Source organism: Nothobranchius furzeri, chromosome 4 (assembly GCF_043380555.1).
Source record: "Nothobranchius furzeri strain GRZ-AD chromosome 4, NfurGRZ-RIMD1, whole genome shotgun sequence".
Taxonomy (NCBI): Eukaryota; Metazoa; Chordata; class Actinopteri; order Cyprinodontiformes; family Nothobranchiidae; genus Nothobranchius; species Nothobranchius furzeri.
Window position 1 is genome coordinate 38,821,640 of NC_091744.1, and position 24,567 is coordinate 38,846,206.

A 24,567-nucleotide genomic window follows, 5' to 3' on the forward strand; every position below is an offset into this window, starting at 1 on the left:
AGGGAGACTAGTGGTCTTAGCACACCTCTGTTGTCACTTGGCTTCCTGGCGCTGGAGGCTAGGAGGGAGATCTGGCCGTCTGGTTGGGGTCTGGGGTGGTGGGTTGCTTTGCTCAGCGTTGGGCGGGGGAGCCTGCTCATCAGTACCCCAGCAGAAAGGGTCGAACTCTGGTTACCGGTGATGGTTGTACCCCATGCGCAGCAGTACCGGGACCAGAGTGAATAGGGTGTGTATGGAGAGCCTTGGGTTGTATGTGCATGTGTGAGCATGAGGGAGGGAGTGTGTGACTGTGTTTGTGTATGACTGTATATGTCAGATGGGGCCTTGGACTCCACCCCTCTCCTCGGCCTTCTTTTGATGCTATACATCTTCATCTCCCCTCCTCCTGCCACACTTGGTGTGGAGTGCGGTGCCTTGGTCTGCCTGAGTGTTCATGGCTCCCCGGTCAGGGAGTTTAAGATTTTTGGCGTCTGCCTGATCAATCCCGGTGGCTGCCTGGTGGGATCTGAGTCCCTGGGCTCTGCTGGGTCCCCGGCGGGGCTGGTCACCCCTGGGTCTCGGGTCGCTGGGTTCTGGGCTCGGCCGGCTTGGGGGTGGGAGGCTGTGGGCTTGCCGCTGGTATCTCCCCGGGCTCTGCCGGCTGCTGGTTATGGCCCCCCGGGGCAATCCACTGTGCCTCTCGAGGGGGGCAGGGGCTTGTCTGGTTGCAGTCTCCCTGGTGTTACTGCACTTCAGGGAGATCTCTGGGACTTGGAGCTCCCTCCATCTCCTACACATCTTTGGGGGGCAGATCTGTGGTCCCTCACACTCTATTGGACGCTCCTATAGAGAAACCTTACATAAACAAGCGCGGGTACACACACAGGTGCTCACGTGGTGCTCTCATAAGCATGGACTTGGGCACGTTCAACACGTCTCAAGGCTGTGGTTGGCACTAAATGCACTATGATTTATCGTGATTGTTCAGTAAAACAATGTTGATTTTATATTCCTCATCAAGTTGACACAGTGAGCTTGCGCCTGTTGTATTGTTTTTCTCTTTCTGCAGGTCTAGAAGCAGACTCTTGTTCATCATTGTTTATTTTTGTGCCCCCCCCCCCCCCCCTGTCTCTTCCTTTCTCTTTCACCTCTGTCTCTGTGTCTGGTTGGAATTAAAAAGCATTCAAAATCAATAAAGTTTTAAGTATCAGATGTGACATTAAAAGCAGAAGCTTTGATGGTCCACCTGAGAGTAAATCTGTAAGGTTTGTCACCAGCATTCAGACATTAATTATGTTTGCTTCACTGCCAGACAGGACACGGGGGAAAAAAAAAAAAAAAAAGGGATACGCAGAGGAGGTCAGCGGCGATCGACAAAGGGAGAAGACAGATCATGCTTGATCACTCCTGATTGCCCCACCAGCTTGTTTTGAGTCCCAGTGCTGAACCTCTGCTAGATTGAAAGAACTGATCCACATTTGTGCCAGGACATCTTGTCAAGAGTGTGACTTCTCATTTTCCGCTTCAGCATGTGTAACAGAAAACCTGTTGTAATCCATCAGTGACAGGCAGGGTTGAGGATTACAGGGTTATGCTGTAAGCACTGCTGCTTTGTTTTAAGATATTAATGATTTTTAACACAATATTTAAAATACAGTATTGTTTATTGTTGTTTATTGTTTATTTACTTAGCAGACGCTTTTATCCAAAGCGACTTACAATTTATAACCTATAGGGCATGTTGTGAACTGTGGGGGAAACCGGAGTACCCGGAGGAAACCCACGCATGCATGGGGAGAACACGCAACTCCATGCAGAAAGGCCGCAGCCGAATTTCGAACCTGCGACCTCCATGCTGCGAGGCAACAGTGCTAACCACTGCGCCACCTGATGCAGCCCAACATTTAGAATGAAATGTTATTTAAAATAATCTTTTGTAAAATTTTAAGTAAGTATTTAGTGTTTATGTGGTTAAATACAATAACAACACTAATAAGGTAAAAGGTTGGTTTTGGTAGACATCCAGAAGAGCCAAAGAAAAGAGGTTGGCACTTTTATGGGGATTTATGGGAGGGCCAGACCCACAACTTTGTATGCTTTCTGCTCGCAACATCAGGTGTAACAGTAATATACAGCAGGACAAAGTCTTTAACAAAACTTTATTGCATTTCAACAATACAGTAAACTAGTGGTGTGTCAGTTGTATACACTATACAATACACACTAACAGTGTTTATTTAACATACCTGAATTGCAGAGTACAAAAATGAAATACATTTTAGTGGACCTGCTTCAAAACATTAGGGCACCACAGTTTGAAAGTGCCTTAACAATGGAAGTTAAACAAAACAGACTTTTTAAAAGGGACAAGTGCAAGACCTTACCAACAGCTAAACAAAGCCAGAACTGAAGGCTCTTATCTGTTACATGAACAACTATGCATATTTTGGCAAGTATCAGATTTCAACACCATGACTTACATTTGCATTACACCTTCCCAAAGCCATAGCTGATGGATTTGAGAGCCATCATCAAGTCCTGGTGGAATGTTGTATATGTCTGGTAGTGACCAGGAAGCTCCAATGTGTACAAGCAGGTGTGAGCCACTGGGTAGATTGAGCGTACAACCTTGACATAGAGTTTACTCATTGGCTGCTCCCACCCAACCCAGAACCTCATGAGGTCACAGAGTACATCTGGTGATGCTACAGAAGACAGCATTAAAAGTGTGTGAGACCTCAACAGTAATTAGACTTGTATTACAAATGTGGAAACATTCAATCAATAATAACGGTCAATCTACAAGCTTACAATGTGATGTGCAATTTTATTAAGTGAGCTTGTAGGTCTGGCATGTTCACCTAAATTTAGCAACATAATTTTAATTTCATGTCATTACACACACACACACACACACACACACACACACACACACACACACACACACACACACACACACACACACACACACACACACACACACACAGACCAAGATGATAATCAAAATGCAATGCATGAGGAAAGATGAGCCCGTTACCTTCCTCAATGAATTTCCTCAAAAATCCTGTGACTGTACTGATGTTATCCACTGGAACAGGGTCGTCCTCCTCATCACTATCACATGTAGGCTGTGGCCAGCGAATGCTCTCGATTATGGTCTACAGGATATCAGAAAAGGGTTTGATGTTAAATTTCAGAATGTGATTGTGTAAAATAAGTTCTATATTCAGATAGTCAGCTAAAGAATGTTTGACCAGTAACAGGAGTCTCTCTCCAGTGTTTTAATAAAAGGGAAATAGGCTTTCACAAGGATCATCAATGTCATCCAATTATCATTAACAATTATTATTACCAGCTCAGTGGCCAAGTGGTAGAGTGTCCGCCCTGGGACTGGGAGGTCGGGGTTCGATTCCCGGTCGGGTCATACCAAAGACTGTAAAAATGGGACCCAATGCCTCCCTGCTTGACACTCAGCTTGAAGGGGTTGGATTGGGGGGATAAACCACCAAATAGTTCCCAAGCCCAGCCACTGCTGCAGCTCTCTGCTCCCCTCCATGGGGATGGATCAAATGCAGGGATGAATTTCACCATTGTGTGATGATGACTATGGAACTTTAACTTTATGACGTAACTAATGTATCATCTTAACATTTGATTTTAGAGTTCAAATTTTTTCTGTTCCTGTCTAAATGGGATCGCTTCTAATGTCATTGGTTTATTTAGCCTATTTGAGTTATCTCGCCAGATTTAATAAAATTGGTATCTCTAACTGAAAATGTGTTATTTTGTCAAAAAGTACAATAGATTCCGGTTAGAGCAAACACTTAATATCACTGCTTACTTTGTGTAAGTGAAGCTAACTTATTTTAACATAAAATAAACGCTGTAAGATAAAAACTTATGCTAGATAACTCTGGAGCATGTCATCATATAGCATTAGAAACACAAAATACACTTAAATATTTTAAATCAAACCCCAGAAATAAATCCAGTCAAGAAAGGAGCCAGCTTACTTGTGAGCTAAGTTCCACACTTGACTCCCTTGGGAAAAGTATGGAGTGGACATCTGGTCTGGCGGAAAGAAGTGGCCAGATTCCAGTTTCTTTCAGGCCTTTCCTGATCTGTTTAATAGGCTGTATACCATGGTGAAGTACCTGGATATGAAAGTGACAGGTAAAAAGGTAGTCTTTCTTGACACTAATGGCCTCAGCATCCTCCATGTTAAGTGATAAATGAATCTTGTGTTAACATAACAGCCTAACCAGTTGGAATGCATATTGGAGGTTAGCTACTGTCTTAACTAATGCTGCCTATGACTTTACAATGAAGCAGTGCCTCAAGCCAGTTACATACTCCACAAGACGCATCCTGAAAACCAAAGTTGTCACTTCTTGTGGAGTATGTAACTGGCTTGAGGCACTGCTTCATTGTAAAGTCATAGGCAGCATTAGTTAAGACAGTAGCTAACCTCCAATATGCATTCCAACTGGTTAGGCTGTTATGTTAACACAAGATTCATTTATATATTGAGAATGTCATGTCATTTGGATACTGTTTCAAGAAGGTAAAACGCTTACAGTTTTTGAAAGCATCAACTGGAACAGCCAGTGGTGATTGGTGGGGTTTGGAGTAGGTAGATACCAAGACAGGCAAAGATCAGTCACCCTGCTGATTTCTTCTGCAGTCAGTTCTTCTTTCTGCAGCTACAGAAATAAATACATCACAAAAAGGGGAAAGAAGTAAGTCTTACATTTTCCTTTAGGCAGTTCATTAATTGAGCAACAATTTACATTTTAAATAGGCAACATCAGTTGTACATTGCAGTAACACAAAAAACGTATTACATTTTCCCAACACTGACAAAGTAATTGTCATCATTTGATGATGCATAGGACAAACATGCTGCAGTGTGGTGCTTTGCTGGAAAACAAGCTAACCTTTAACTGTGTTACTCACCAAACCAATAGTTTCACGATGATCAAGATCAGCAACATCCTCTAGAGTCAGAGCTGCTGCTGCGGTTTCTATCTGCCCTCCAGTTAACATATTCACAACAGCCAAACTGAGTCCTGGAAAACCAGACCCACCATGGATGAAGTTATGTCCGAGAATTCGACCCGCCATCTCAAACAGCTTGCATTCCCGAAGCACACCAGCAGCTGAGGGAACATGATGATCCCTTTCCCCTTCGAAAAGGGGTGTAACACTAGCAGAGCCTACAAAATAAAAAAATTGAACAAAAAATAAAAACCTGGTAGAAATAGCTTCTGTCTAAACAAGCCAACTATGTAAAAGGCCAGATGAGGCCTGAGAAGGAGGTTTCAGACTGAGGTGAAAAATCTGGGGGGTGACTGCAGTTCAAATTGAAACGAGGCTTGTAGCATCGTAGCAAACAGCCACAAAACCAGTAGAACCTGTTAACCCGTGCCACATACACTGTTTTAACATCAATCCTGTGCAATAACATTATTTATACGTGCAGTTTATGTTTACTGATCAATTCTGCCTACAACAGCGAGCAGCACAAATCAAACAAATGCTGCTACTACATAAATGCTGCTACTCCATGTATATATTGTTGTTATTCAGAATTGATGATCTGACATTTTAAATCTCTGTACTTTCTCATTTATATATTTTTTAGTTTTAATTGTTCTTTTACATTGTTGATTTTACATTTTTATTATTTCTGTATTGTTTCTTATTTTCCTTACTTGCACCAAGGGAGTGGCACTATTTCGCTGTACCCTGTACAATGACAATAAAGGCTATTTATTCTATTTTAGACAAGTTGGAACACAGGAGAAAAAGTCTTTGACTTGCAGAGCACTGGCACAGTGGTGTTCTAAAAGTGTCTCAAATAGATTTGCTGTGCTAGCTGTTCAAATGAACAAGATGAAGTAAGGTGAAGGAATTTGAAAGCCCTGCCTTGAATAGCCTTGACTGAAAAGGGGCGATACATGTGAAAATTTACACAAGACAAGGGGTGCTGCGACATTGAGAGTAGCTACAGTGACAATCTGATTATCCCATTTCATGACAAAAATGTTCCTTCTTTAGTCATTGTCAAGAAATAGTCTTCGATTACTGTAGCTAATTCCATTTTTGGTTCTTTTTTAAAACACAGAAAAGGTTTCCTTTTACCTTGCTGATAGTTCCGTTTGCGGCTGCAACATCCTCCGCTGCCTGCGGATAAACGGAATAGGAAGTGACGCCACCATCAGCGTCAGCTCTGAGGATGTTTGCAGCCGCAAACGAAACTGTCAGCAAGGTAAAAGGAAACCTTTTCTGTGTTTTTAAATAAGAACCAAAAATGGAATTAGAAATCAGACACAGCAAGAATGTACCAAAGATGATTACTGTGGCTGTTAAACATATTATAATGTAACATGGTGCCAATAGTCAAACCTTCTCTGTAAGTGTATCAACATGTGCACCAACATATACAAACCTAAATTAATACTGAAACCAGTCTTCAATTTCTGCATTGCCATTGACAAAACATGTCGTCTCACACCTTCACCAACTGCTGCATCTCCTAAATACATGGACAGACAGATAAATACGTGTATGAATTTAAATGCATTTAACTTATATCACACAAATTCATTTTAGCAACTAAACAATATGAGCAAACAATATGTATTATACCTGTCAGTGTGCATTTGAAAGGAGCTGCCCAGTTGATATTATTCCTTTTGTAAAATTCTATAAAGGAACTGTCCTTGTCATCTTCAGAATCAAACATGTTGATTGACAGCAAGAGGTGGTGATGTTTTGAGTTGCGCTCCAGCAGTTGTTGTCGGAACAACTGACATGCTTCCTTGGGGTCTTCTTCTTTCTCCCAGTCTGAAAATTTGATAAAACCATATCAGCTTTTATTGCTAAGTCAGCCAACTTTGTGTCAAGAGTGAAGTTTATGAAGCCCCATAAAGCTAATTAAAGCTTTTCAAGAGGGACTGTCACTCAATCATATTTGTACAAGTGGTAAATGTTGGCATAGCACATTAATCATTAATGAATCCAAGTTACAGCTTGGGATAGCCAATATCAAATCAGTCCAAGGGCTTCATTTGAGGGTCTGCATGGACCGATGAACTTAAGCCTTGGTGGTCCTCTTATGGTCGTATTCATCTTCTGTGGGAGACATACTGAAAGCTCAAGCCAAACACTGTATTGTCAGCTCACTCCTCCTTAATCATACATGCTGCAAGGACTGACAGGAGGGGAAACTCCTACCATGTACTAACACTGGTACAAAGGGCGCTGAACCGCTCCAGTAGAAAGCCATCAATCCTTTTATTTATAAAGCCCTTTACAGGCATGTAGCATGCCACCAAAGTGCCGCAATTTCAACAGTTATATCTAGGTGTTTCTGAACATAGACAATGCTAACATTTTACAGCAGTGATTTAAAACAGACACTAGGGGGTGCCAAAACAAGCAAAACTGCATAGTGTGCATTTAAAGACCCCCAGAGAACACATCCGAATAAAAAAAGTACAATTTTCTCTCCATATTTTCATGTGCTTTATAGCTTTAATATTGGTGTCATTATCAATTCAACCCAGTACACACTACAGTGGAATATGAATCCCCTATTATCACTTTAAAACAATGTAGATAACAGAACCAATAAAATACCAGAACGATAAGAGTTATCGTTAACAGTAGTAATACAGATAAATCCTGAACAACCGTATTTACAAACACAAACAACTTGAACCAGGAAAAGGACCAGTTTCAAAATACAAAACAGTAGTACTTGTTATTGATAAATTACCAGCAGGTGATGGTGGTGTAGACATTCTTAGAAATGAAGGTCCTGGCAATTCATCAACACTTGTCAGACTGGCTGCTTCCCTGCGCGTAGTGGCAGCAATGTCCATTCTTAAAAAACAAAAAAATAATTAAAAAATACTTGGATAAATGAGGGGGAAAAAACAAGATTTTTCTTATCGTTTACAGATTTTTCCTGCCTAATGCAAACTCCATACCAATAAAAAGTATAAAAGCCTAAACACAAAATATTTTCTCTGTTAAGAATTCTGTTATTAAACACATTTTATATTGATCCTAGTTATAAACTTCTTACCTTTCACCACATGTGCTGGCATGGAATGGAAGGGCATCAACTGGGTATGCTGCTTGACAGATTGGGCAAACCTGAAAAACAAAATTTAAAACAAAGAGGAAGAAAACTGTCAATGAACCTCAGAATTATATTTACCCTAGATAGTATCGCATCTCGACGATCTACATTGAGTACATTGTGCGTCTTTTAAAATCAGTTTGGCGATTAAACCCCACCTACTTATACATCTAATCATCACATTATTATGAACTGAAAGTCATGCTATGCTTTATGCTCCTATGGTGGATTAAGAATTTACTACAGAGTCAAATACCCCACACGACTCTTCCATTTCAGCACATTCTCCCATCTTTGTGGATTCTCCAGTCTCAGTGGTAGGAAGGTCTGAGACAGCTGTAGAACAGAGACCTGGCTCCTCAATAACTGTGCAGTCTTCATCAGGAGATGACTCAAATTCATCCACCTTAAAAATGAAAAAGAGCTGGAGCTGTAGACTTTCAAACAGTAATTTTCCTACACAAACAAGAAAAAATATGTAGAAGTAACAGAAATTGGAAGAAAATAACATAGCTTACATTGCATTCCTCCACATGTAAAGGTAGCAGCTGCAATGGCATTAGACTTTCACATTTCATGCATTTTGCCTTTGGCATGTTGGCAAACTCTGGAGAGTCATAAGGAAGGGGTTCGATAGACAGCTGTTCTTGTAGTGGAGCTAGAAATAAAGTGTTCTTGCCATTGCTGGATGCCCCTTTGAGTGTCTCAAAAGTGTATCCCTCAGGGCCTTGTAAAATTGATGTCAGCTTGCGACGTCCACTACCCCCTATTTTAAAACAGAAATAGTTTCCATTAAAACATTAGTCATGCATCAAATAATATCAGGCAAGTAAGTCTTTGTCAAGAATATGCTTAAAGTACCTGTACAATTTTTTGAGTGGTGTGAATTGTTAATTCAAAGAAGTACAAGTATATTATCTTGGGCTTTTTAAATTAAAAAATATATTCTTAAGCCTTTAAATGACAGAACAGATGAGCATGAATGGAAGACAGGCGGAGAGACATGGATCAAAAAGTGCCACGACTCTAGTTTAACCTGGACAGCTGTGGCATCATCCTTGTAGATAGGGCGCTTGCTCTACCACAAAGCCACCAACACCCCTATCTTGGTCTTTTAACATGAAATAAATAAAATATTAATCACTTGACATTTGCAATCCTACCTGTGGACTTGTAAAACATCCAGCCTCCTTTCAAGCTCTTCAGTTTGGGAAATTCCTTCCAAAGTTGAGCTTCAATCTGTAAAAAAATTAAAATTTTGTGAGAAAACAACCAACAAAACAGCAACAGATCAAAATGTACTCATAGCATTGACTAATTACATCACTGTGTCCCCAGTTCTCTGCCAGACGTATAATCCTTTTCCCAAGACCAGCAGTGGCAAGCTGTAGTTCTTCTGCTGAGCCCTTTGGTGTGAATTCAGAGGGTCTTGGAAGGACATATACATGAAAGTTATTTGTTTTCACAACAGAAGTGGTAGGAGTGCAGAATCGTCTTTTCCCCCTTGGCTGATCAGTAGGTTTATTAAAGATGTGTGGAAATGGCCTGGTGTGGGAATAAGTGAAACATGTTAGCAAACAGTGTGTGTTTTCTTTTTTGATACTGGACATACAGGGGTCTTCAACATTTTTCAGGTCAAGGACTACTTGCTGAAAGACAGATTAAGCAAGGAGTCTGCATTGCATACAGTAAACTATTATGTTGCAGATTAAACAGTCATAGATAGCTTCATAAACTTGTTGGACAGCACTATAAGTGTAGTGTAAATGTGAGGTTTGTACTTGTTTACACAAGGTTTTCTAAATTAATGTTCAGTCATTAGAATCCATTAGTGAGCTGGCCATACAGCTGTTTTAGATAGGCACCCCTTAATACCACCAAACATTTGCCATAAATTAACATGATTTGCGTTTCAATCCTGTTTTACCAAATGTATGAAATTAGAAATGCATCACCTTTTAAAGGCCTGCCTCACTGTAGGAGCACTGGGAACAGCAGGTGCACTAAGAGCAGTACTTTGGCCGCTGCCTACTGCCAAAACTGGCATGCTCTGACCTGCACTCTGGCCAGTCCCTTGTGAGGAAGTTGGGGCCAATGATAACTTGTTGCCCAATAAATCACATAAGGCTTGAGCTGTACGAATCACCAAAGGTGACAGTTCCTGTAAAAAGAAAAACACACTAACTGAGTCACAATTACATACAATGATTAAGTGCTTAATTTGTAAATTATTATGTGCCAGATGTCATTACCCTGATTTTTAAGATGTGCTTTATAAAGAAAAATATTTTTTTACATAAAAGAGGGCGCGTTTCGTCTTGCGCGCTAACACCGCATAGCACTATGGGATTAGTAGTCTTATCAGCAAAACATTCATGCACCGGCTCAGCCAGTGTCTGTCTCCTTATTACTGCACAGCCTAAAGTGGGGTGTCAAACTCAAATTCACAATGGTACAAAATTAAAAACTGGGAAAAAATTGCGGGCCAAACTCACTATTTATTGAAAAGTTTATTTACAGATGTCTTGTTATTCAATTGGAAAGAAACTTATGTCTCAATTTTTATTTACTCTTTTTACTCCTTACAATGTGTATATATTCAGTATTTAGATTGTTTTACCTTTTGGATATTTTAAGTTAGTCTATTTTATGTTTTATTTTAGTTTACTCTTTATTATTATGTTTTACTCTCCTGTTTGGCTTCTGTAATGAACGTTATTGCTGCTGTGACATCACACTTTCCCCACTGAGGGACAATAAAGGGATTTTCTATTCTATTCTTCAATCTGTAGTCTGTCCAGTTCCCATTTTAGAGTAAGTTTAATCTTTTTTTCACAGGCCAACAACAAAAACCAAAAATAGCAATTATCTTCTATGAAAATATCTCAGTTATTAACTTCCATGCTTTGGAGCAGAAAAAGTTCATGACAATTAAATGTTCCAAGCTCAGTTAGCTCCACTCCGATGGTCACCTGTTCCAGCTAGATACCTTCTTTCTAGGCGTTCAAAGTCGGAAACTCGCTGAGTAAACTGGGCGCTTAAGCCCCTTTCCCACCTGTACCGGGTCGGGTAGCGTAGGTTGTTTACATATCTGGGTGGCCTGGTATTTTTGCGGGCCAACCAAGGCTCATTCTCAGCCCTTTTCTCGAGGGGGTCTGCTTCAGGCTGACCAGGGCCAACACACCCACTGCTGACAGCAAATTCACACCTTCCATTAGAGCAAGCCTCTGATTGGTGGGTAGAATCAGCCCACATGGGCTTAAGGGAAGCTCAATTCATTATCATTCATTATCATGCTGATTACCCAGAAGCTGAAAGTGTCTCTGACTGCATTCCTTGCATACCTAAGCAAGGATGTGTGGAAACAACCGGGCCCGGCTGGGGCCGACTGGGGCTACCCAGCCTGGGCCGACCCGGTACAGATGGGAATGGGGCTTTAGAGGAGTATCTTCAGTTGTTTAAGACTGAGGGTAACGCTGCACACGCTGATTCTACTAGCATGGATGCTAATGATCGTAAACATAAACAAGGGCGCGCTTCGTTTCGCGCGCTAACGCTGCATAGCACTATGGGATTAATAGTCTTATCAGCAAAATCGCCCGGCGGACCAGTTTTAATATGATATATTTGACATTTGATTTTGCGGGGCAAATAAAAATAGACCCAAGGGCTTGAGTTTGACAACCGTGGCCTAAAAAAATGGTACCTAGACACGCTAACTAAACAAATGTCCGCTTGAGTTTAGCTTGATGTTAAACTAGATGAAGAATGGACCAGACTTCACGTAACGTCCGGACTGAATTTAACATAAAACATTTTACTTGACAATGAAGAACGCTTCTACTCATAATTCTATAACATTGCATCAATTACAACGAGGGAATAAGATAAAACTGTTACTCACAGATTGTGACCGATCCATCCCGCTCTGCCGTGTGACCTGCAATGTGCATGCGCACAGCAGATCTGTTCCGTAACATAAGGAGCCATATGATTGGCTGAAAGCGAACCGCCCTGGTGGAATCATATATCTGATTGACAGATTCATTAACCAATGGTGACGTTTGTTGGCCTGCGACGTTAGGAGAGTCTCAAAATTCAGCACACCGATTTCTCTCACGAATGCAGGAAGGTTCACAAATGAGAAGCTGTTCGTGAATGCACCACACAGATTTCACTCACAAACGCAGAAAGGTTCACAAATGAGAAGCTGTTCGTGAATGCACCACACAGATTTCACTCACAAACGCAGAAAGGTTCACAAATGAGAAGCTGTTCGTAAATGCACATTCAGCAATTCGTATGATCTGTGAGTTTATATTACAAGTGTTCTTACAAATTATATTTGTGAACCACAGAGTGTGAACTTCAGAATTAGCGTGTGCATTTGTGGAGAATGTTGCGTGAGTTATTTTTTCACATTATATTTATGTGTCAAAGAGTGTGAATTTCCGAATGAGCGTGTGCATTTGTGTTCCTCCGAATTATATTTGTGAAACACAGAGTGTGGATTTCCGAATGAACATGTGCATTTGTGGAAAAGGTTGTGTGACTTAATTCTTATTGAGACTGTTCTGGCCTCATATGAGTGTGTACAGGGTTCGTCTGCGTGTGTGGCATTGGGCAATCTAGCGGCAACCGAGTGGCCTGAAGGCGGAACCGGCCAACCCGTCGCCCTCACCATCGTTGTGCTTCGAGATGAACTATTGCTAAAGATGATCGTCCTCGTCAACCACGGCGCTACCAGAGTTACCACGACATGCGCCTTAAAAGCGTTCTCGTTTGGGTCAGCGCCACCAGAATTGAATCGGCAAGTCAGCGGATATTACACAACTCGTAACGAAGACCCTCTCCGCGACCTCGCGGCCAGTGTGCGCAGTGTACAGCAAATGACAAACGATGTTGCGAGCGATATATCGGAAAAACTTTGCACTGACGCGACGGTCGCCACTGCAGGTTGTGTGAGTCTCGCGCAAAGTGCCATATCAAACGTGCGCAAGCTAGTGACAAGCAACTTCACCAGATCCGTAGATTCTGCATACGCTTGGATACGAATGAAAGTATCGAGAGATAACACCGACACAAGTTGCGCGACGGCGCTGGCTGCAGTCGCTCCAACACTGGATTTAATAATCAACGTAATTGTGATCGTAATGGCGTATCGAGTGTGCACCAGAAACTAAATCCAGTTCTACAGAAAACTGGCATGAGGGTCGCGGTCTAACGTTATGTTGGTGTCTCGCATCGACCGTCGACGGCCGTTTGCCAGTGGCTGAAAATGGCACAGTTGACGAAATGGAAACGCCGACCGTCGATAGTGCACTCTCGCAAGTTCCACCCGCACCATCTCAGGAGACAGACCACAGAGTCATATTAGCGGAGGGTAGATAGAAAATGCGCAAACCGCCACAACCGCCCATATACATACTATACGAGTTCAACATAGAGTGGAGTAAGAAGTTACTACCGATTGTATTTCCAACGTGCAAGCAGCTGGTGTGTGACGCTCGACTATACACGTCTTGGCCTACCACGAGTACATGAGCCCACAAGATCCTAAGCGAAGTCGAAGCCGTTGTGTCTACCCAACGCAAATTCAGCATAGCCGTGCGCGCTAAGACAAGTCCCTCTAGACTGCTGGAAACTTTGGAAACGTGGAAGGTTGGCGTGTATGCGCTTTCTACACATCTCAACGGTATGATTGCGATACTCTCGGCCGCACAACAACTAATGGTCATGTGTTCGGAAGGTCTGATCAGGTCTGACATGACCGGTTGTCAATCGACGTCGAGCGTGCACTCACACACGGATATCCTGGCGTACAGTAAAGCGACGGCGACCTCTACGCTCACGTTGATCGCCGATGTTTCGAAGTGCAATCGAGTGTGTTGGCTGACGAAAGCTATGGTGACCGATGGTCGCATCGACTACAATGTGCCTCATTGCGACTGGAGAGGCGTATGTGATCCTTTGCAAATCGACAACACCACCGCGGTCGAGTGCGAAGTCACGGTCGGCGGCGTGTTGTCCTTACTGTGCCCCACACAATGTGACGGTCCGTGTCACGGACCGGTGTGTTACGACCCGACTAACGAAACGTACCAGGTGATAACATTGCATCTGCCCATTACAGCGGAGCGAGCGTTTCGCCACACTCCCAAACCAAGGTTAATAGTTGTAGTGCACGCCCTTTCGGACCTCGGTGCACGCGAAACACTGGCGTACACTCACAACATCACGCTCGAGACAGCTCAAGCGTTACGCGAAACAAAGGACGTGTTCAAATCCATAGAGAATATACGGTCTTTAGCGTATGCGTATATAAAGAAGGTCGATGACATTTACAGACCCGGCGGCGTGGGCACCACAGTAGAACAACAAGGTGCTCTCAAGTGCACACAGATACTGACCGCATTATCACTCGCGATGTCTATCCTGACATGCCCGTTTCTGATTTCTATGTATATTAAATTATGACAAGAGCTACGGTGGTTACGATTACACTCTGACCACGTGCCTTAGTTTCTGCTAGTGACCTATAAATACATTTGACCACTTGCTCTCACTGCCATTAGAGCGGCTGTACCCACACGTACAACACCCAAGTAAAAAAATGATATCGCTGTCTGTACTGGGTGTACTCTCAGTAGTCGCAGTTGCTCAGGCCATGGTGGTACGCTCACATAACGCCCCTGAGATACGTCCCATCACACCACCTCCTAGACTACTCGCGAAGGAGTATTCAACACCCCCTTTGTACGAAGACAACCATTATAACGAGCACAGCACAACGCTTGCCGCACGCGAAGACAACATGCAGGAGACAACGCTACCACCTGTCGTGAGAACAACGGATTCGAGTGACAACGATCGCGACTATGACGAGCACATTACAACACCCTCTGTGCACGAAGACCAGGTGCAGCAGACAACGCTACCACCTGTCGTGAGAAACAAGAGTTTGGTTAACAATGATCATCGTCGTGTCCCATTGTAAACGGGCGCGCCATTGCACACATCGTACATGTGTGTTAACCCACCTGTATGCGACAGACTTTGTGTGTTGCATGACATCGAGATGTATTGACGTCTGTGTCAATACAGGACTCTCTATAAGCCGGGAGCTGGACGCTAACGACCCGTGCATGCGCCACACAAAAGGTATCGTACATGTGTTAACCCACCTGTATGCGACAGACTTTGTGTGTTGCATGACATCGAGATGTATTGACGTCTGTGTCAATACAGTACTCTCTAAGCTGGGAGCTGGACGCTAATGACCCGTGCATGCGCCACACAAAAGGTAACTCGACTAACTACAAAACGAATATTGTGATGTAGAAAGTTGGCTCGACTGTTTGAATCTGCTGCAGCTGCGGTTTACTCACAAAGTGAATCGCACGCTTGTTAGAAGTACATTCGGAGCACTTAAAAAATACATCGCTCTCATCGAGTTCCGTCTCAGCGTTCACCGGCTGATGGGCAAGAGCGTGACATGGGATCGCCAGGAACTTACTTAAGGACTATCATCTCATTTGGCATTTACTCACGGACCCAAGAAACCAGTTCCAAAAAATGGTCGAGAATTATAACTTGTCTAATAGCAACTGGAAGATATGTTGCGTCATAAGCCTCTGATGGTTCACAAGGTGCACGGTCCACTCGAAATCCTAATGCTGTATTTGTAGTACATACACTAAGTCTTCTCTGTTGATGTCGGACTAGAGTTTTATTAGAGTTTTACTTTGCAACAATGGGATTCGAGCAATTGATGTGTATATATTTAATAGTGCACAATGCTACTATTCCTAGGCTGAATGTACGACATGGCTCTTATGTATCATTATGTATCGTTTCCATTAAGTACTAATGGCATTTACTCACGGACCCAAGAAACCAGTTCCGAAAAATGGCCGCGAATTATAACTTGTCTAATAGCAACTGGAAGATATGTTGCGTCATAAGCCTCTGATGGTTCACAAGGTGCACGGTCCACTCGAAATCCTAATGCTGTATTTGTAGTACATACACTAAGTCTTCTCTGTTGATGTCAGACTAGAGTTTTATTAGAGTTTTACTTTGCAACAATGGGATTCGAGCAATTGATGTGTATATTTTTAATAGTGCACAATGCTACTATTCCTAGGCTGAATGTGTGACATGGCTCTTATGTATCATTATGTATCGTTTCCATTAAGTACTAATTTAAATAAAGTCCCTCTGTCCTCAGTGCTAGGTTGTGGGTTTAAGTGGCAAGAAGCTCCTCGGGGCGCATATTGCTTGGGCCTCTCTCCTGGATGCCCTCTGTCAGACCGAGTGTTGACATGTGGCAAGACTGTCCTCGGGGCGCGTCTTGCTTGGGCTTCTCTCATGGAGACCCTCAGTCAGACCCAGTGTTGACATGTGTCAAGACGCTCCTCGGGGCGTGTCTTGCTTGGGCCTCTCTCCTGGAGGCGCTCAGTCAGACCCAGTGTTGACATGTGGCAAGACGCTCCTCGGGGCGCGTCTTGCTTGGGCTTCTCTCCTGGAGGCCCTCAGTCAGACCCATTGTTGACATGTGGCAAGACGCTCCTCGGGGCACGTCTTGCTTGGGCCTCTCTCCTGGAGGCCCTCAAACAGACTGAGTAGTGACATGTGGCAAGACGCTCCTCGGGGCGCGTCTTGCTGGGGCTTCTCTCATAGAGGCACTCAGTCAGACCTCAGTGTTGACATGTGGCAAGACGCTCCTCGGGGCGCGTCTTGCTTGGACCTCTCTCCCTGAGGCGCTCAGTAAGACCGAGTAGTGACATTTGGCAAGACGCTCCTCGGGGCGCGTCTTGCTTGGGCCTCTCTCATGGAGGCCCACTGTCAGACCCAGTGTTGACATGTGTCAAGACGCTCCTCGGGGGGCGTCTTGCTTTGGCCTCTCTCCTGGAGGCACTCAGTCAGACCGAGTGCTGAAATGTGGCAAGAAGCTCCTCGGGGCGCGTCTTGCTTTGACTTCTCTCCCGGAGGCCCTCAGTAAGAACCATTGTTGACGTGTGGCAAGATGCTCCTCGGGGCGCGTCTTGCTTGGGCCTCTCTCCAGAAGGCCCTCAATCAGACCCAGTGTTGACACGTGGCAAGACGCTCCTCGGGGCGCGTCTTGCTTGGGCCTCTCTCCTGGAGGCGCTCAGTCAGACTGAGTAGTGACATGTGGCCTGACGTTCCTCGGGGCGCGTGTTGCTTGGGCCTCTCTCCTGGAGGCGCTCAGTCAGACCAAGTGGTGACATGTGGCAAGACAATCCTCGGGGCGCGTCTTGCTTGGGCCTCTCTCCTGGAGGCCCTCTGTCAGACCCAGTGTTGACATGTGGCAAGACACTCCTCGGGGCGCGTCTTGCTTGGGCCTCTCTCATGGAGGCCCTCTGTCAGACCCAGTGTTGACATGTGTCAAGACGCTCCTCGGGGCGCGTCTTGCTTTGGCCTCTCTCCTGGAGGTGCTCAGTCAGACCGAGTGCTGACATGTGGCAAGAAGCTCCTCGGGGCGCGTCTTGCTTGGGCTTCTCTCCTGGAGGCCCTCAGTAAGACCCATTGTTGACATGTGGCAAGACGCTCCTCGGGGCGCGTCTTGCTTGGGCCTCTCTCCTGGAGGCGCTCAGTCAGACTGAGTAGTGACATGTGGCCTGACGCTCCTCGGGGCGCGTGTTGCTTGGGCCTCTCTCCTGGAGGCGCTCAGTCAGACCAAGTGGTGACATGTGGCAAGACACTCCTCGGGGCGCGTCTTGCTTGGGCCTCTCTCCTGGAGGCCCTCTGTCATACCCAGTGTTGACATGTGTCAAGACGCTCCTCGGGGCGCGTCTTGCTTGGGCTTCTCTCCTGGAGGCCCTCAGTCAGACCCATTGTTGGCATGTGGCAAGACGCTCCTCGGGGCGCGTCTTGCTTGGGCCTCTCTCCTGGAGGCGCTCAGTCAGACCGAGTGCTGACATGTGGCAAGACGCTCCTCGGGCCGCGTGTTGCTTGGGCTTCTCTCCTGGAGGCCCTCAGTCAGACCCATTGTTGACATGTGGCAAGACGCTCCTCGGGGCGCGTCTTGCTTGGTCCTCTCTCCTGGAGGCGCTCAGTCAGACCGAGTGCTGACATGTGGCAAGACGCTCCTCGGGGCGCGTCTTAATTGGGCTTCTCTCCTGGAGGCGCTCAGAAAGACCCAGTGTTGACATGTGACAAGACGCTCCTCGGGGCACGTCTTGCTTGGGCCTCTCTCCTGGAGGCGCTCAGTCAGAACCAGAGGTGACATGTGGCAAGACGCTCCTCGGGGCGCGTCTTGCTTGGGCCTCTCTCCTGGAGGCCCTCTGTCAGACCCAGTGTTGACATGTGGCAAGACGCTCCTCCGGGCGCATCTTGCTTGGGCCTCTCTCCTGGAGGCGCTCAGTCAGACCCAGTGCTGACATGTGGCAAGACGCTCCACGGGGCGCGTCTTGCTTGGGCCTCTCTCCTGGAGGCGCTCAGTCAGACTGAGTAGTGACATTTGGCCTGACGATCCTCGGGGCACGTGTTGCTTGGGCCTCTCTCCTGGAGGCGCTCAGTCAGACCCAGTGGTGACATGTGGCAAGACACTCCTCGGGGCGCGTCTTGCTTGGGCCTCTCTCGTGGAGGCCCTCTGTCAGACCCAGTGTTGACATGTGTCAAGACGCTCCTCGGGGCGCGTCTTGCTTGGGCTTCTCTCCTGGAGGCCCTCAGTCAGACCCATTGTTGACATGTGGCAAGACGCTCCTCGGGGTGCGTCTTGCTTGGGCTTCTCTCCTGGAGGCGCTCAGACAGACCCAGTGTTGACATGTGACAAGACGCTCCTCGGGGCGCGTCTTGCTTGGGCCTCTCTCCTGGAGGCGCTCAGTCAGAACCAGAGGTGACATGTGGCAAGACGCTCCTCGGGGCGCGTCTTGCTTGGGCCTCTCTCCTATCGGCCCTCTGTCAGACCCAGTGTTGACATGTGGCAAGACGCTCTTCCGGGCGCATCTTGCTTGGGCCTCTCTCCTGGAGGGCCACAGTCAGACCCATTGTTGACATGTGGCAAGACGCTCCTCGGGGCGCGTCTTGCTTGGGCCTCTCTCCTGGAGGCGCTCAGTCAGACCCAGTGTTGACATGTGGCAAGACGCTCCTCGGGGCGCGTCTTGCTTGGGCCTCTCTCCTGGAGGCGCTCAGTCAGACCCAGTGGTGACACGTGGAAAGACGCTCCTCGGGGCGCGTCTTGCTTGGGCCTTTCTCCTGGAGGCGCTCAGTCAGACCCAGTGTTGACACGTGGCAAGACGCTCCTCGGGGCGCGTCTTGCTTGGGTCTCTCTCCTGGAGGCGCTCAGTCAGACCCAGTGTTGGCATGTGGCAAGACACTCCTCGGGGCACGTCTTGGTTGGGCCTCTCTCCTGGAGGCGCTCATTCAGACCCAGTGGTGACATGTGGCAAGACGCTCCTCGGGGCGCGTATTGCTTGGGCCTCTCTCCTGACTGCCCTCTGTCAGACCGAGTGTTGACATGTGGCAAGACTCTCCTCGGGGCGCGTCTTGCTTGGGCTTCTCTAATGGAGGCCCTCAGTCCGACCCATTGTTGACATGTGTCAAGACGCTCCTCGGGGCGTGTCTTGCTTGGGCCTCTCTCCTGGAGGCGCTCAGTCAAACCCAGTATTGACATGTGGCAAGACGCTCCTCTGGGCGCGTCTTGCTTGGGCTTCTCTCCTGGAGGCCCTCAGTCAGACCCATTGTTGACATGTGGCAAGACGCTCCTCGGGGCACGTCTTGCTTAGGCCTCTCTCCTGGAGGCGCTCAGTCAGACCGAGTAGTGACATGTGGCAAGACGCTCCTCGGGGCGCGTCTTGCTTGGACCTCCCTCCTGGAGGCGCTCAGTCAGACCGAGTAGTGACATTTGGCAAGACGCTCCTCGGGGCGCGTCTTGCTTGGACCTCTCTCCTGGAGGCGCTCAGTTAGACCGAGTAGTGACATGTGGCAAGACGCTCCTCGGGGCGCGTCTTGCTTGGGCCTCTCTCCTGGAGGCGCTCAGTCAGACCGAGTGCTGACATAAGGCAAGACGCTCCTCGGGGCGCGTCTTGCTGGGGCCTCTCTCCTGGAGGAGCTCAGTCAGACCCAGTGGTTACACGTGGCAAGACGCTCCTCGGGGCGCATCTTGCTTGGGCCTCTCTCCTGGAGGCGATAAGTCAGACCCAGTGTTGACATGTGGCAAGACGCTCCTCGGGGCGCGTCTTGCTTGGGCCTCTCTCCTGGAGGCGCTCAGTCAGACACAGTTTTGACATGTGGTAAGAGACACTCCTCGGGGCGCGTCTTGCTTGGGCTTCTCTCATGGAGGCCCACAGTAAGACCCATTGTTGACATGTGTAAAGAAGCTCCTCGGGGCGCGTCTTGCTTTGGCTTCTCTCCTGGAGGCCCTCAGTCAGACCCATTGTTGACATGTGGCAAGACGCTCCTCGGGGCGCATATTGCTTGGGCCTCTCTCCTGGATGCCCTCTGTCAGACCCAGTGTTGACATGTGGCAAGACTCTCCTCGGGGCGCGTCTTGCTTGGGCTTCTCTCATGGAGGCCCTCAGTCAGACCCAGTGTTGACATGTGTCAAGACGCTCCTCGGGGCGTGTCTTGCTTGGGCCTCTCTCCTGGAGGCGCTCAGTCAGACCCAGTGTTGACATGTGGCAAGACGCTCCTCGGGGCGCTTCTTGCTTGGGCTTCTCTCCTGGAGGCCCTCAGTCAGACCCATTGTTGACATGTGGCAAGACGCTCCTCGGGGCACGTCTTGCTTGGGCCTCTCTCCTGGAGGCGCTCAGTCAGACCGAGTAGTGACATGTGGCAAGACGCTCCTCGGGGCGCGTCTTGCTGGGGCTTCTCTCATGGAGGCACTCAGTCAGACCCAGTGTTGACATGTGGCAAGACGCTCCTCGGGGCGCGTGTTGCTTCGACCTCTCTCCTGGAGGCGCTCAGTCAGACCGAGTAGTGACATGTGGCAAGACGCTCCACGGGGCGCGTCTTGCTGGGGCCTCTCTCCTGGAGGCGCTCAATCAGACCCAGTGTTGACATGTGTCAAGACGCTCCTCGGGGCGCTTCTTGCTTGGGCTTCTCTCCTGCAGGCCCTCAGTCAGACCCATTGTTGACATGTGGCAAGACGCTCCTCGGGGCACGTCTTGCTTGGGCCTCTCTCCTGGAGGCGCTCAGTCAGACCGAGTAGTGACATGTGGCAAGACGCTCCTCGGGGCGCGTCTTGCTGGGGCTTCTCTCATGGAGGCACTCAGTCAGACCCAGTGTTGACATGTGGCAAGACGCTCCATGGGCGCGTGTTGCTTGGACCTCTCTCCTGGAGGCGCTCAGTCAGACCGAGTAGTGACATGTGGCAAGACGCTCCTCGGGGCGCGTCTTGCTGGGGCCTCTCTCCTGGAGGCGCTCAGTCAGACCCAGTGTTGACATGTGTCAAGACGCTCCTCGGGCGTTTCTTGCTTGCGCCTCTCCTGGAGGCGCTCAGTCAGACCCAGAGGTGACATGTGGCAAGAAGCTCCTCGGGGCGCATCTTGCTTGGGCTTCTCTCCTGGAGGCGCTCAGTCAGACCCAGAGGTGACATGTGGCAAGACGCTCCTCGGGGCGCATCTTGCTTGGGCTTCTCTCCTGGAGGCCCTCAGTCAGACCCAGTGTTGACATGTGGCAAGACGCTCCTCGGGGCGCGTCTTATTTGGGCCTCTCTCCTGGAGGCGCTCAGTCAGAACTGGAAGATATGTTGCGTCATAAGCCTCTGATGGTTCACCAGGTGCACGGTCCACTCGAAATCCTAATGCTGTATTTGTAGTACATACACTACGTCTTCTCTGTTTATGTCAGACTAGAGTTTTATTAGAGTTTTACTTTGCAACAATGGGATTCGAGCAATTCATGTGTATATTTTTAATAGTGCACAATGCTACTATTCCTAGGCTGAATGTATGACATGGCTCTTATGTATCATTATGTATCGTTTCCATTAAGTACTAATTTAAATAAAGTCCCTCTGTCCTCAGTGCTAGGTTGTGGGTTTAATACACATTATTATGATCAACCTGTTGAATAGTATAAGCCCCATACAATGTGACGGTCTGTGTGACGGACCGGTGTGTTACGACCCGACTAAGGAAACGTACCAGGTGATATCATTGCATCCGCCCATTACAGCGGAGCGAGCGTTTCGCCACACTCCCAAACCAAGGTTAATAGTTGTAGCGCACGCCCTTTCGGACCTTTGTACACGTGAAACACTGGCGTACACTCACAACATCACGCTCGAGACAGCTCAAGCGTTACGCGAAACAAAGGACGTGTTCAAATCCATAGAGAATATACGGTCTTTAGCGTATGCGTATATAAAGGAGGTCGATGACATTTACAGACCTGGCGGCGTGGGCACCACAGTAGAACAACAAGGTGCTCTCAAGCGCACACAGATACTGGCCGCATTATCACTCGCGATGTCTATCCTGACATGCCCGTTTCTGATTTCTATGTATATTAAATTATGACAAGAGCTACGGTGGTTACGATTACACTCTGACCACTTGCCTTAGTTTCTGCTAGTGACCTATAAATACATTTGCCCACTTGCTCTCACTGCAATTAAAGCGGCTGTACCCACAAGTACAACGCCCAAGAAAAAAAAAGATCTCGCTGTCTGTACTGGGTGTACTCTCAGTAGTCGCAGTTGCTAAGGCCATGGTGGTACGCTCACATAACGCCTCTGAGATACGTCCAATCACACCACCTCCTACACTACTCGCGAAGGAGTATTCAACACCCCCTTTGTACGAAGACAACCATTATAACGAGCACAGCACAACGCTTGCCGCACGCGAAGACAACATGCAGGAGACAACGCTACCACCTGTCGTGAGAACAACGGATTCGAGTGACAACGATCGCGACTATGACGAGCACATTACAGCACCCTCTGTGCACGAAGACCAGGTGCAGGAGGCAACGCTACCACCTGTCGTGAGAAACAAGAGTTTGGTTAACAATGATCATCGTCGTGTCCCATTGTAAACTGGGCGTGCCATCGCACACATCGTACATGTGTGTTAACCCACCTGTATGCGACAGACTTTGTGTGTTGCATGACATCGAGATGTATTGACGTCTGTGTCAATACAGGACTCTCTATAAGCCGGGAGCTGGACGCTAACGACCCGTGCATGCGCCACACAAAAGGTATCGTACATGTGTTAACCCACCTGTATGCGACAGACTTTGTGTGTTGCATGACATCGAGATGTATTGACGTCTGTGTCAATACAGGACTCTCTAAGCTGGGAGCTGGACGCTAACAACCCGTGCATGCGCCACACAAAAGGTAACTCGACTAACTACAAAACGAATATTGTGATGTAGAAAGTTGGCTCGACTGTTTGAATCAGCTGCAGCTGCGGTTTACTCACGAAGTGAATGGCACGCTTGTTAGAAGTACATTCGGAGCACTTAAAAAATACATCGCTCTCATCGAGTTCCGTCTCAGCGTTCACCGGCTGATGGGCAAGAGCGTGACATGGGATCGCAAGGAACTTACTTAAGGACTATCATCTCATTTGGCATTTACTCACGGACCCAAGAAACCAGTTCCGAAAAATGGTCGAGAATTATAACTTGTCTAATAGCGACTGGAAGATATGTTGCGTCATAAGCCTCTGATGGTTCACAAGGTGCACGGTCCACTCGAAATCCTAATGCTGTATTTGTAGTGCATACACTGTCTTCTCTGTTGATGTCAGACTAGAGTTTTATTAGAGTTTTACTTTGCAACAATGGGATTCGAGCAATTGATGTGTATATTTTTAATAGTGCACAATGCTACTATTCCTAGGCTGAATGTATGACATGGCTCTTGTGTATCATTATGTATAGTTTCCATTAAGTACTAATTTAAATAATGTCCCTCTGTCCTCAGTTCTAGGTTGTGGGTTTAATACACATTATTATGATCAACCTGTTGAATAGTATAATAACAATATTCCTGTAAAAGTCATTTAGTAATGAACAACCTCAGTTCTGTGAAAGAACATCATGTCTCTGATGTGTACACAGCAGGCCTGACCGGTCTTGCTTGGGCCTCTCTCCTGGAGGCGCTCAGTCAGACCCAGTGTTGACATGTGAAAAGACACTCCTCGGGGCGCGTCTTGCTTGGGCCTCTCTCATGGAGGCCCTCTGTCAGACCCAGTGTTGACATGTGTCAAGACGCTCCTCTGGGCGCGTCTTGCTTTGGCTTCTCTCCTGGAGGCGCTCAGTCAGACCGAGTGCTGACATGTGGCAAGAAGCTCCTCGGGGCGCGTCTTGCTTGGGCTTCTCTCCTGGAGGCCCTCAGTAAGACCCATTGTTGACATGTGGCAAGACGCTCCTCGTGGCGCGTCTTGCTTGGGCCTCTCTCCAGAAGGCCCTCAATCAGACCCAGTGTTGACACGTGGCAAGACGCTCCTCCGGGC

At 47.1% G+C, this 24,567-nt stretch overlaps 1 protein-coding gene across 1 annotated transcript; it reads right to left on the reverse strand.

The window, feature by feature from the left end:
- Positions 1-2,163: 2,163 nt before the first annotated feature.
- Positions 2,164-12,710, reverse strand: LOC129159233 (uncharacterized). The gene is made up of 14 exons (XM_070550190.1): positions 12,036-12,710; positions 9,454-10,292; positions 9,295-9,370; positions 8,650-8,897; positions 8,388-8,537; positions 8,075-8,145; positions 7,763-7,869; positions 6,631-6,828; positions 6,431-6,517; positions 4,936-5,195; positions 4,557-4,682; positions 3,993-4,133; positions 3,017-3,137; positions 2,164-2,684 (listed from the first exon to the last, which is right to left on the reverse strand). Exons 2-14 carry the CDS (start codon positions 9,739-9,741, stop codon positions 2,467-2,469), a joined length of 2,091 nt encoding a protein of 696 aa, XP_070406291.1. The 5' UTR covers positions 9,742-10,292; positions 12,036-12,710; the 3' UTR covers positions 2,164-2,466.
- Between the last annotated feature and the right edge of the window lie 11,857 nt (positions 12,711-24,567).